The sequence below is a fragment of the Pezoporus flaviventris genome, unplaced genomic scaffold (genome assembly GCF_033815535.1).
Source record: "Pezoporus flaviventris isolate CSIRO_AGI_PZ_B2104156 unplaced genomic scaffold, CSIRO_AGI_Pfla_v1 ptg000093l, whole genome shotgun sequence".
NCBI lineage: Eukaryota > Metazoa > Chordata > Aves > Psittaciformes > Psittacidae > Pezoporus > Pezoporus flaviventris.
In genome coordinates, this window is record NW_026892641.1 from 1,253,295 (window position 1) to 1,266,898 (window position 13,604).

The following is a 13,604-nucleotide window of genomic DNA, read 5'->3' on the forward strand; positions in this document are numbered from 1 at the left end:
GTTTACCCTCCGGAGGCCTTTTACATCTGGGTGGACACCCTGTACCCACTGCTCCCATCATGGATCACAGATGGGAGGTGGCACACACTCTGCAGCCCGAAGAGGAAAGCCCAGCACCAGCAAAGAACCTTCTGTTTGAACCACCTTTCAGCGAGCAGCATCCACAGCCTGTCCTGAGCCCTCCCCCTGGTGCTCTCTCCAGCCTGAAGGCAGGCCTGCAGCACCACCCCCCCCCCCCCCCCCCGAGGCCTTGTTCCCCCAAGTTCCCTCACCCTAATACCCATCTCCCCAGTCCCATTACCCTTATAGGGCTCAGCTCTGCCCGAGGGCGCTGTCCCTAAGCGCGGCCCGTTGCCGACCGCCCCGTCGCGTCTCGCCGTTGCCATGGCCACGCCGGAGGACGCGCAGCATCCACCAATAGCGAGGGCGGAGGAGGGGGGAGCTGCAGGACAAAGCCGCTTTAAAGTGATATGAGGTTTATTATATCAGATATAATAGCAGCCGCTTCAAGGGCATGTCCAAAACCAGTGTTCAGCTTCTTGCTTACAGTGAGGAACAATCATCTCTAGCGGGAAAAATAAACACAGCTGCCTGCTGTAATGTAAATTCTCTTTATTTTAGGAGTTCAGTTTTATCTTCCCCACATGGAAAAGGCTCCCGGTGATGGCATAGCGGGGCTGTGCGGATGTAAAGGCTCATTGATTCTCCTAGGTTGCCTGCTGGCAAGCGACTTTGTCCCTGGATCGAGGGAGTCCCATGTGTAATATCATCTCCACGTTTGAAAGCCCACGTTTGAAAGCTTCCATAGTCTCAGTGACACCCCTGGAAGTTTAGGTGATGTGGAGTACAAGTGTAGTACCCAGATGTTCTGGTTTCAGAGCCCCTTCCTTGCAGACTAGTGCTGATGCAGTCTGGCATGGCACAGAATGATGCTATCGTTGCACAAGTGAGAAACCAAAGCAGGAGTTCTGGCACAGGGGAACAATCTTGGTGTTTTTAACTCTTTGGACATCAGGATGCTTTCCTCCTTGGTTAAGTACAGGTTTGGGGTGAGAATAAGATAATACAAGTCCCAGTGGGTCTGCAGCTCCCAGGGTTTCCTGCTCAGTCCCATGCTTGCAGAATTACATGAATGTCTTCATACCCTACAGTCCTTGGAATACCTGCATGTTCCTTTGCCAAGACCCTCACTGCTGGTAGGATCTGAGAAAGGACTGAGGAGCTTCATTTCTGGCAGTGGTTATTTAAATCCTTTGAGGACTACAGATAAATCACTGTCTTCATTGCTAATAGGTTTCTAGGACCACCAGTCCTATCTACCTGCCCCACTGTTTAAAGGAAACCAATCCCAGGTAGCTTTTGGGTTGAGGGTAACTGTTTGTAGTTCTGCTCCTTGAAGTCATATTGGTACTTGAATGCTGTAATATGAAGATCAGGAAACACTGGTGTTTCTGCACATCGTACAGATTTACTATTGCTATACATTTGTTTCCTTTCCACATCCAAACAGTTTCTCACTTATTGCATTGGTTCTGTCTCTGGGATTCCTCTGCATTGTTTCCACATATCCTGCTGTTACATATTGCATGTTGGACTTCTGATTGACAGCTGAAAGATAAACACACATTTATTATTGATTTTGTAAAGAGGGGATGGTGTACCTGCTGGAAATACATATGACTTAGTGTTACAGAGCAATAAAAGATGACATGCATCTCTAGACATTGTTAGGGCATCCATCACAGTGAAGACTGGGAAGCATGAGGTGGTCTCCTGCAGGTTACACAATACTCAAGGCACTACTTTGTACTAGAAGTGGTTTAAATGTCTTGCATGTGTATTCTTATATATGCTCAGTAGCAATGCTCTAACAGGAATTAGTTTACATTGGTTAAAGCTCTTTACCATGTCCGTTCTTCTCATGGCCTGGACTGTCTTCATTAGATTTGGATTTATAACTCTCCAGAGTCTGGTCTGAAACATCATTTTCTGCACAGAAAACAGATGTAATTAAGATGGTGAGATTTTCCCATGACCATCGCTCGCTGTCTGCATTGAGCATAGAGAACCTGAGAGACTGGTTATAAAAATAGGGATTTTATCATGTTGACCACCTAAGAAACATACTGAAGGCAACAATTTCATAGGTTTTTTTGTGACACCTTACGTCAGTGGCCTGAGACCACCAGTTACAGGGACTCTTCAACAGTTGTTTGCAGTAAGTCATGGTCACTGTCTAATTTATGGCCACTGTCTATGGGAGAAGGACATCTAAGCAGCGGTTGGAGGAGCTGTGACAGTCTCCTCAGCTCTCCAGCCCTGCTGAATTAAGCAGCGTCAGCAGTTGCTTGAACAGGGCCATCACCCACCTCTCTTCCACACTCCATGAGCTTTCTTCAGCTTCCTTGCAAAAAGCAGGACAATGATGAGAAGCACAAAAATCAGAGCAGCCACCAAGATGGGCAGCAAGAGATTTTTCTCTTTCTTTTCCATGCCTTCAGATTTCACGTCTTTGTCTGTAGGAGAGGAAGGTATTTGTGTTGTTAAATAGCTTCCTGTGAGTCTCTGGTAATTAAGATAAGTTATATCCTGGACCAGGCCAGATGAACATGGTGCGAGAGCAGAAGTCCCCTTATTGGATTTAAGTTTTAGGATGTGAGACGAATTATTTCTTCTTGTATGAATAAGAAAACTTGATTGAAATAAGTGGGTTCACGCTTTTTCTAGCTGATAAAAATAGTTATGTTTCTGGGGTCTCTCCCCAGGATTGCAAGCCAGCATTACCCTAGTGTATTGACAAAAGGTTTGGTGGTACATAGTCAGAGAGAACCAGGTTGGTGTAAGACAGCTCATTGCATGTTTGGGAGCTATCATTAAGAGTTCATACCAGAGGGGATTGTGGAAATCACAGTTACATTTCCACTTGGTAGTGGGGTTTCTGTCCTGGAAACTTCCTCTTCTGTGACATTGCCACTGACTGCTGTTTCAGTGCCTGGGGGAATAGAAAGGAGAACAGTATTTCTCTGAAAGGCAAAGGGATGCTTAAGAAATACATATTTTCCTAAGAGCTTTGAAGCCCAGGGCATCTGGTACTGCGACAGAAAGGGACTTCTAGAGTCTCTGTCTCAAAGCTCTGTGCTCACTTCCTTACTACTGTGTTTTGTTTTCATCTGAAGACCACCTAAGCTTTATGAACAGAAAATCCTCAGTGTCTCACACATTGCTGAACTCAATGGTTTCCATTTACAGCCAAAGTAAAACAAAGCTGAGCTCTGACTGTGGTCATTTGTGGGGGTTTCCCTGCCCATCAGTTTGTTCTCTTGCTTGCAAAACCAGGAATGAGCTTGTATCCTTTGCCTTAAAGTAGATTTAAATTGGTTTTTGGTATTCATATCCCTGACTACTCTTTTACTGACTTCATAGCTCCCAGTGGTGCAGTCACCCCATCCTTTGCCACCACCACCCATGCCTGATGATGTGAAGTCATACCTCTGGGGACATGAAAACTCGATGAACCAGCCAATTCTTCCTTTCCTGCTGCAGATGGTGTAACCTCAGACCCTGCACAAACACAGAGGTGAGCTCTGCCTTCCTTACACACACGATGACAACACATCCTTGGGTAATTGAACTTGATTTGTAAACCTAAAGTGATAACGTGGGCTGTGTCTACCAAAACTTTACAATCATAAGAGATTTTCTTCCTTCTCAAGACCTGTTGAAGCATTCAACCTCCCTTTCTAAGCATGTTTATCAATAAGTATATGATCTGTTTATCAGATTGTAGCCATTCTCTAGTGCTTGTAATCACAGATGTAGCACTTTTAAACAGCTATGAGCAATTCTAACGCAACCAATTGATTTTCTCTGCAGGGCCTGTCACACAAGGTGCCCACCTTGGTGGGTTTTGGACAAGTTATTTGAGCAGTGGAGCTCTTAATTCTTCGGCTGGCAACAACTCAACAGTTCACTGACTGCAACCCGAACCGTTGCTGCACAGTGCCATCTAGTGCAGCCGTCCAGAGAAAGAGAAATCCCAGCCTGGCCTCACACCATGCTGCAAGAGTGGCCCATTTGGCTCCTGCCGCTGCTCTGCATCTAGCAGCAGAGATTTTGCTTTCATAAACCTCAGTTCTCCTCGCACAAGCAAGAAATGCTGCGGTTGATGTTATGTGCTTGCTTGTAATGATGAATGTAACGCTGTTCTTGGTAGCATTTCTGTCCTGCTTTGGTAACTTGACGTAACTAAGAGCAAACTTACAAGTAGATGTGATGTCTGGTTGGAGGGTTTGCTGGGTTGGTGTTGCTGCTGAGCTGGGAACTAGTGGATCCTCTGGTTCTGCAGAAGAGATGGTTGGTTGTTCGGCTCCTAAAGGAACTTACCCAAACACAAGACAAATCTCAGAAGACACACTTTGCCACTGAATGATGCTTGAAACCACGACAAATTGATGCTTAAACCGTGACAAAAATGAAACCTGCCCTGTATGCTCTGTGCTCTGGGCTGTTTGGGTTCTCCATTGGTTAGACTCCCAGTCCTACCCTTCCACCTTCAGCTTCCCTGTCCTCTGACTGTATTTAACACTATGAAATGATGGAAGACCTGGGCATGAATTAAGAAGAGGCCAGGCAGCCAAAGCCTACCTGTAGTTTGCTCATTCTCAGAGACACGTGTATCCACCTCTGGGTTAGATGGTGCAGGATTTGTTTTTGCCACTGAAAAAACCCAACGAAAGCACAACTTTCAGAGCACTTTATAAGTACTTGTGGAATGAAGCAATCTAAGGAAGAAGGGAGTAAGAATAATAAGATCCATCCTAAAGATGAGTAAACAGGCAGAAAGTAAACTCTAGTCTGAGAATTATTAGACAAGCAGCTTCAGTTACTGTTAATTTACATCATTTACCCTCTGTGGTAGTTAAAGCCCCCAGATCTTAGTTTGGAATTCTTTTGCTTCAATGTAAAAATAGATTCCACACATGGGCAGTAGACTATGGGCTTCAGCTTTGCATGTGAATCTGCATAACTTTCACCACCTCAGAGTGGGAAAATGGGATAAGGACTCCTGAAGGAGCCTGCAGTACCTGTCCTAGCAAGGTCCTCAAACTGGAAAGATGCCATCAGCTTCTCTTCTCTGAGTGCTTGGTGGTGAATGATGCAGCTGGCTGTTGAATTGGGCCCATAGGCAAGGACTCTCAGTGTGCCGGTTGTGGTCCATTTCTTCCCATCAGCTTCTAACTTGTGCTTAGTGTCACCTATATACCCATTGGAAGAAAACATTTAAGTGCTTTCTAGTCAAGAGTAATTGAAAGAAAAACCTTCCAGGCACAATCTGCATTACTTTGCTGTGCTAAAGCAGCACCTGATTACTGGGCACAAGTGGTTCACCGTGTAAATGGATTACATGGGAGCCCAAAGGCAGCAAGGTCACGGTTTTTGCCTCATCACTGTTTAAGTGCAGACCTCACTGCCTCTGCTGGGTTTCATAACTAATGTGGGGAAATTCACCTGCACTGCAATGTCCAGACACCAAACACCAACTTCTGGCCCTTCTTGGATGGGATGAATGGCTCTGCTGTGTGCCACAGCCATGGATGGCCTGTGAGGAGCCTCAGAGCAAGGACCTGTTGTTTTCCAGCATGACTCAGATCTAGCAAAGTTCTGGCTCTGCTAGCATTAAATATGTGTCTTAAGAGCTGTGCATTTGTCACCCCAAACATAAAAAGCAGTTGGGCAATATTTGTGCATATTGACCAACGCAAAGATAAATTGCCTGGGAGTTTTTCTGTACATAACACAGAGGATCTCTGGAAACAAACTGATGATTTCTCCTCATCTATTACCCTTGGTAATAGATAACTTTATTGGTAACCCTAACTTTATAAATGGAAGAAATTCCTTGTTTCCAACTTAGCCTTGACAGGTCATTTGCTGTATCACATAACCTGGTACTTCCCAACTCTTTTCCCCATCCCCAGCAGGGTCACGTAAGAGCTCAAAAGGATTCCAAAGTGGTTTTGTTAGGAAGGAAAGAATCTTTGAGAGCAACTGCTCAGTAATTACAGCTGGGTTGCCCCTGCTGTGCCCTGGTGGAACAGAGAAGCTGCCAGTAATTAAGGTGTATTAGCTATTTAGTGACTAATATAAATATTTGCAGTAAGTGATTAAAGCTGTGAAAGGGAAGGAAGGGGTGGTACTCAGTCATCCTCAAAAAGGAAAGGTACCCACAGAAAGTCTGAGAAGCAGTGATTTAGGATGGGTAGTTCCCACTGGTATGGTTTGCTGCAACAGTTGACTGGCTTAGTGTTACAAGGCAAGGCGAAGATAAAGGTAAGTGTAGGTTTTTGTTAATAGAAGTGGAGAAAAGCATGGTTGGCTTTATGTGTTCTGGGAGGTGTCTTGTGTCTGAGTTGTGGTCTTACAAATAACACACTTTGCCAGGCCAGAACTGAGGGGCTTTCAAGTCTAAGGAAACCTCCTGTTTTTAGAAGAACTCTGGCAAAAATGCATGTAAAAACCTTAGAGGTGACATATTGCTTCCCTGGGCTCTTCATAACTTCATAGCTGGTGTTCCCCCAAGACCTTAGTATCATGCAGCCCAGCTCTTCCCAAACACATGCAGGATTTTAGAACTTGCTTTTTCAAGCCCCATATACTGCTCCAGAGCATCTTTTCCCTGCCACCACAGATAGCTTTCTGCCCTGGCTTTTGTGTGGTTCACTTACCAGCTGCACTGCTTCCCCTTAATACAGTATCTTTAAGCATAGGGCTGCATATGGTTGCATTAATGCCTGTGCATCTGGAATTATTCCTTAGTCTTGATTTCTAGCTATATTGAAGCCAACACACTTCTCTGCTGTTTTCTAGAGTTCTTAGTTAAAACAAGCTGTCTGGGGGTGTGGGAGAATATAGGTTAAGCTTTGAATATGTTGCTTGATGATGCAAAATACCATTAAGAGCTGGTTACTATGTGAAAGAAAAGAGTTTGCATTTATGGGTATTTTCCTCGTGCTTTGATACAGATGTGCATTTCCTCTCTGCTCTGCTACAGGTAGCTAATAAGGTAGCTATTACTAGAACATGGCCTTTGGAGCAGCTATTTATATGGCACATGAGTTAATTTGAGCTACGTGGTGGCTTTGTACTTCCTCGCATGTGTCCACCCAGATGCGTGCAGACCTCTCACTGGGGCAGTGTTGCAGGGTGGTGTGGGCTCTTGTTTCCTGAGCTCTCTTCCTGTGCCTGCTAGTGGCTTGGAGCAGGTTAATGTGAGAGAGGCTGATGGGGTGTGTGTGTGAGCTGCTCAATGAAGTAGCTTACAACATGGAAAGCATGCTTACAGCGCGGAAACAGTTAAAATGGGTTTGTTAACTGACTTTATATCCGGGCTTTGGAAATTGTGCCTCCAGAGTTTGGGTTTCACTTTATTCCACTGGAATATGACTCCTGACCGTCAAGGGGTTTTGGTGCCAAGTGTTACTGCTCTGCACCGAGTGTGAGCAAAGCAGATGAGCCCTCTCCCTTGCACAAACTCTAGAATCCAGTGCTGGGTTTTCTCCCAGCCTGCATCGTGGGGCCAGGTTATACTCAGTTAGTGAGTGATGGTCCCAGAAGGTGTTCTACCCTCAAGCCCAAGACTGATAAGAAGGAGTTGTTAGTAATAAGCCCCTTGTCCTTTAATGCTTACCAGGGAGTTCTATCCCATTGTCCAACAGCCAGGTAATCTGGGCCTGTGGTTTACATCCTTGGGTATAGCAAGACAGTATAACGCTTCTTTCTGTGCCTCTGGATACTTCCAGTACTGGGTTAGAAGGAGCAGCTGCAACAATAAGATTTTGAGTCGGTTATAGAGCGTCTTTCTACTGGGTTTTATGACTGGCTGCACATAGCATTGCTGGGGGGGGGGACGGGACGGCATGGGACTGAGTTAAGACCAGGATTATGCTGTGTAAAGCATCATGCAATTGCATGCCAAAAAGCAGGTCTGGAGTTGAGAAGCTGAGACAAAGTGGGTGAAAGATCTTACCTAATACCTTAACAGTCTTGTTCTTGCTTTTGAAGGGGATGCCATAGTAGAAGCATTTATATACACCTTCATCACGCACTGTTACGTTAGTCAGTTGGATGGATAATTCATCTTTTGAATAATGGATAAGTTTGTGTCTCTGATCTCTTAAAGCTGTAAAGAAAATAAAAGCCAGCATGCTATGTGTGTATGAACAGAAGAGGAAGACAGATAATCAAAACATTAATGAAGGGGGACCATTTTCTGTTTGGCATTTTTTTAACCCATCGGCATTTGACATAGAGGAGCAGTTCCAGCATGGAGCACTCCTTGCTGGTGCTGCACTAGCACATAGGCAGCAGGAAACCGAAGAAAGGAGGGGGTGTGATGCCAGACAGGAATATGCCATCCTCTTTCTTGCTTTTATTTTCAGGGCGATCTTAATCCAAAGCAATTTGGGTAAATATAAGCAACCATTGTGGGGTGAGGACATGATGTGTGATCAGAAAACTAGTATGACCTTTGAATATATAGCATAGATACATGAACTGAGGAGCTTTCCCTTCCTCATTCTCCAAGCCTTTATTTGGCCTTGAAAAAAATCACTTCCCTCTTTGGGTGCATTTTGCGATGTATAAGTGAACACTGTGGTCAGCACACACCTCTTTATTAACTGCTTAATAATTGGCTGGTTTGCTTCCCTTATATTTGTCTGATTACCTTGATTTTAATAAGGGTGTTTGTACTCTGCTGTACAACCCCCTTTCTCTCAACTTCTAGTTTTGCTTCATGGATGTCCCATGGGAGTCCTCAGGCGTGAAGTCACATGGACTTTTCCCACAATCACAGCACAGAAAGTGTAACTTTCTGCCCTTAAATTGAACTGAAACTGGGGTTGTGCACCAACCCTTGGGGAGAAAAAGACCTCAAAAGCTCTCTTTTTACTCTAAAGCTGGGGTCTTGTAAAAATGTGGAGTCGGGAGAAAATCCCAACAGTGTTGTAATTTATGGAAGTGATTAAATATGAAAGGATTTTGATATCACCCTAAGGCTTGTAGGTAGCTGGTAATATTTTAGCTACAATAAGACTGAAGGGAACTGATTTGTGAAGTGGTTTATTGGAGAAGCAATGTGACCTGCATCCACGGTGGTAATTCAGAACAAAAACATCCATGCACAGTGTAAAGTCTGGCCACTCTCTAAATGAAGACTGTTTTCTTTTGTATTGCAAAAAGAATATATTCAAGTGTGTCTGACTTGGATCCATATGCTTTGCAAACTCTAGTCCTTGTGGATGTTATGTCATGTGTCTAATTGTGGACCATCAGGAGGAGAGATACAGACGGAGACATAAGGTGTAGGGAGTGGAAGGGAACACAGTAATTGTAACTGGCTTTATCTCAGAGAATTTTAGAAATCACTGCTTGTTTCCTAAACATTTCCTCTCGATGCACTACATCAAATTCCCTGATGAGCAGGAGAGTACCCAGGGCTTTCAGGCATGTCCATTCCGGTCTCTCTTCTAAGGTAAAAGTGTGTTTTTGTGCTAATGCCTTGGTGCTGGTGGTAACTACAGTTCATTACTAAAAGCTCTAGTGCCAGAGCACTCTTGTGAGGGTTTCCATTTCATCAGCTTCCTGCCAGAAAGGGGCTGAATGTAAAACCATCTAGAGTGTCGGGTAGGAGGTGAGTCAGACCGGCCATGGGTAGGAGCTGGAAAGCCCTATGAGTGACCCTCCAGCCCCATGTGGAAAGAGTTGCACTTGGTTTTCACACTTACCCTGCTGGGTGTTGAGAAAAATGGCAAACCCATGAGGGTTTAACCACTGCCGGGCAGACCCATCGTCACTGCTGAGGGTGCAGCGGAGGTTCAGGTCCTCTCCTTCCTTTAGGGTTATGGTTTCACCTCCAGCTTCTGGAAAATCCCCTGCCAGCGATGAGGCGGGGGGGGGGAACAAGTATTGAAATGTGATGTGAAGTAAAGCAGCAGTTTCACACACAGTATTGCATCAACTTGCCTTCTTTCAAGGGTGTAAAGGCTCTTCTTGCTGATACAATTGTATTGATATAAATATATCACAGTCATTAGGCAGGTCATCCCAGCCACTGGGTAAGACTTGTACCAAAGGTTTGTGATCTTTACCTGCTAGCACAGCCACGTTTAGTTATTAGATGTTATTCCATGAGCCAAGGAAGAATTGATAGCGGACCCATTTAATGCATGTTCTGCCTGTATGTTAACACAGACATTATTACTCATTATTCCATGCTCTGTTCTGGAGCTGTTAAACCCGATTTACGAGCATGTGCGACTGAGCAGTGCGAGGCATCCCTGCCCATGGTAGGGACTTGGGAACTAGGTGATCTTAAGGTGCTTTCCAACCCAAGCCATTCTATGATTCGATGGTCAGCACCTCTGAAAAACGAGGCTTTCATTGTGATGTTGCAACTGCTTTCAGCTGGTTTTGAAACTTCCTGAAGGCGGAATCCACAAACCTGGCCTGGCATAGCTTACTAAACCAAAATGCCCTTCTCTCTCCCAGTTCATTTTACAGATGGGCAGTAAAGTGGGTTTTTCCCTGTCAGCAGTCCAAGCCATATAATACACTTGGTGAAAATATTTGATGACCTGGAATAAATCACCTTCTCCAGGAAAAAAAAAGCCTGCCCTGGAGAAATGACCAAGAGCAATGCCTGGGTCAGGGATAAGTAAGTAGGCAGGAAGAGGGTTATATTTTTCATTCCTGTTTTGTGTGCTTTGGTTTTCTCTCCCAGGTAGGTGTTTGCTACAAGTGCTTACTGTGTCCATGAGCATTGCAGTTTGGGGAAATGAGCATTTCTGCTCTTCAGGGAAGCTTTTAATGTTCTTGAACCATTTAAAAATCAAACTATCGTAGGGTATTCTTGCTGGACCGAATTCTTTATCACTAAAATCAGAGGGAGGACTTGTCTCCCTGTAAGACAGTATTTCCCCATGAGGATCTGTTGCCATGCCTCAGCTGTTAGTTGTGCAAGCATGACAGGAACTGAAGAGTGGCTGTAACTGATTTACCATCACATATGGCTCATCAGTGCCTTTGCCTTCTATTTGTTCTTGTTTCCGCCTCCATTTCCTAGGGTTAGGGTCTCAGCTTGTTTCTCTGGGCTTGTCCTGTGTGGGGGTCATTTGCAGAGGAGCAGTAGAAAAGGCAAAGCTCCTTGCATGGGTTCTATTTGTGAAGACCTGTGCCAGGAGGTGCATGTTGGTAAGGCAGCAGAGGGCCTTGTCTGTGGTTTTCCATGGGGCCCTTCTATAGCGATGATTTCCTGTCACTAACAGCAGTGTGGGGTCTTTCAAGTCTCACCTTCTGAGGTGAGAGCAGCACGACTGAACAAGAAAAAGAGGGGGTGTTTCTTGCCTTTCTAAAACAGAGAAAAGCAGCCCCCAGAACCAGCATATATGTAGTTTCCATGGGAGACCATGGCTTCATTCAGACAGTGACTCATAGGTCAAATCCCCTTTTGTAGAGGACAGTTTGATGTGCCTTCAAGCCACTGTAACCCACTACAGTACAGTCACCAGGGTATGGGTGATGCTCCCATGCCAGCTACAAATGTTCTTGTGCTGTGTGGATCCCTGGAAAAATTAGTCTGGCATCGAGTCCTGTGCTGTACATCGAGTCCTGTGCTATACATCGAGTACTATGCTATATTCACCTTCTTGGCAAGAAGGGGCAGCAATTTCTTGCAAGGAATTGCAGGATGCAGCTGAGCAGAACGGTTCATGCCTCTGGCTGCTATTTTAGTCATCAGAAAGAGCATGGTGAACTTGGTGCAACTTACACCTCTAAGACCTGACTGCTGCTAAACACGTTCAATGGTGATAAAATATTCAAAGCATGTGGTATTACAAAATGCTTTCATAGAATCATAGAACAGTTTGGGCTGGAAGGGACCTTAAAGGTCCAGTTCCATTGCTGTTTAGACGCTGAAATTTGATGTGGCAAAATGTCAGGAGCGAAATCCTCAAGGATCCTGAGCTGTAGATACCCATCTTGCTGCTTTCCTTACTTAAATCTTTCCCTAGTTGACATGGTCAAATATTATCCTCTCACTCTCCTGTGTATGAAGGACAGGAGATTAGCAAAGGAGGTATAAGCTACCTCCTCTAGTAGGAGTAAGGAGTATTTAAAGGGCTTTCAGTTTTCCAAGTACTTTGCAAGTGCATTCTAAATTGCTCTAACGTCTTGTAGTAGCCTCTTTTTACACAGTACATGAGCAAAGGCAGACACAGATACCCACGCCACGGAAAGCAAGCAGTGCTCCACTGTCCAAACTTAAGGTCCTTGCCACATCAAGTATGCAGTAAGCTGCTAGGAGGCCAATCACTCTCATTGATACTGGGTTTAGGAGTCAGCTGGGATTCAGCACCAGTGTGCTTTGGAAATAAGGTGACAATCTGGCATTGTCAGCGAGAACACAGCAGCAGCAGCAAAGCTGCCTTGCACACGATGTGCTGGAACCCTGGAAATGGAGTTCTCCCAGCTGGACTGCTTGCAAAGGGGAGATGGGCTAAGACGATGCATATCGCTTACCTCGCATCAGGAACAGAGCTATGATGTGCAGCACGCTGGTGAAAGTCATGCTGTGGTGTGGGCTGACTTCCTCTCTCTGCCGGGGCTGCAGTGTGCAGCAGGTCCCTTTTCAGCATGGGGGGAGCAGATTTACCATGACTTCATCGCTGCTGGGGTCTCTGCCTCCTGTCCTTCTCTCTGCTGTTCCACTCTCCTCTCCCCCATCCCACGTTTCCTATGTGTTGGTGACTGCTGAGAACTTGGTGAGCTCACAGATCACTAAAATGAAACGGGTGGGTGACAGCACTGGGGGCACTTCACACTGCACCCCCTCCAGCTCTCCCTTGCTTAACACCCATACAGTGAACAGGGAGAGAGATGTACATGTAGGGGAAGCAGATAAAGGTTAAGAGAAACATGGGCCTATAGGTGCACTGTGTGCAGGGTTTAATTCTGAGGATGGCAGAGATTAATTGAAGGACACTGCTGTTGTGCAGTGATTGCTTGAAGACCTGCCTGTGCAGTTTAAATCCCTTGGAAAAGACTTGTGTGCTGCTCTGCACCTTGTACTGCCACATACAGGGGAGGTTTGCTTTGCTCTGATTGCAGGGACCCTGGCAAAACAGATAAGGAAGGGCAGATAATCATCTGTGTGTGGTTTGTGGCTCTCCATGGAATGAAGGGAAGAGGGATGACTGCATCAGGGAGGTCCCAGAGGACCTCGGCCAGAACCTGGTTTCCCGTGTCCCCTTGCAGGCCTGACTATAGGGACATAGCAAAGCTTTTTGTGTCTTTTGGTGTTTAATGTCCAGTAACATCACAGGGTTTATCCGAGTGTGCTGTGGGCAGAGCCTTGTTTCATGATGTAGCCATGTGTAGCTGATTTCCAAAAAGGTTTTGGCAGATCCTCTAATTCTATTAGCTATTGATAATAGCTATGGCTTTTATGTTAATGATAATATCATCAGTTTAATGGGAAAACAGAGCCGTAGGCCATAAAATTTAATGTGCACCCTTGGTTTGAAAGGGAAGTCTCCCTGGCTGAT

The 13,604-nt window shown here is 45.3% G+C and overlaps 1 protein-coding gene across 1 annotated transcript; it reads right to left on the bottom strand.

Moving 5' to 3' along the window:
• Positions 1-892: 892 nt before the first annotated feature.
• Positions 893-12,761, bottom strand: CRTAM (cytotoxic and regulatory T cell molecule). The gene is made up of 12 exons (XM_061476112.1): positions 12,580-12,761; positions 9,786-9,932; positions 8,027-8,179; positions 7,688-7,819; positions 5,085-5,255; positions 4,645-4,716; positions 4,262-4,378; positions 3,490-3,561; positions 2,888-2,992; positions 2,370-2,516; positions 1,906-1,989; positions 893-1,608 (listed from the first exon to the last, which is right to left on the bottom strand). The coding sequence occupies exons 1-12, from the start codon at positions 12,626-12,628 to the stop codon at positions 1,478-1,480; spliced, it is 1,380 nt and encodes a 459-aa protein (XP_061332096.1). The 5' UTR covers positions 12,629-12,761; the 3' UTR covers positions 893-1,477.
• Positions 12,762-13,604: the final 843 nt, after the last annotated feature.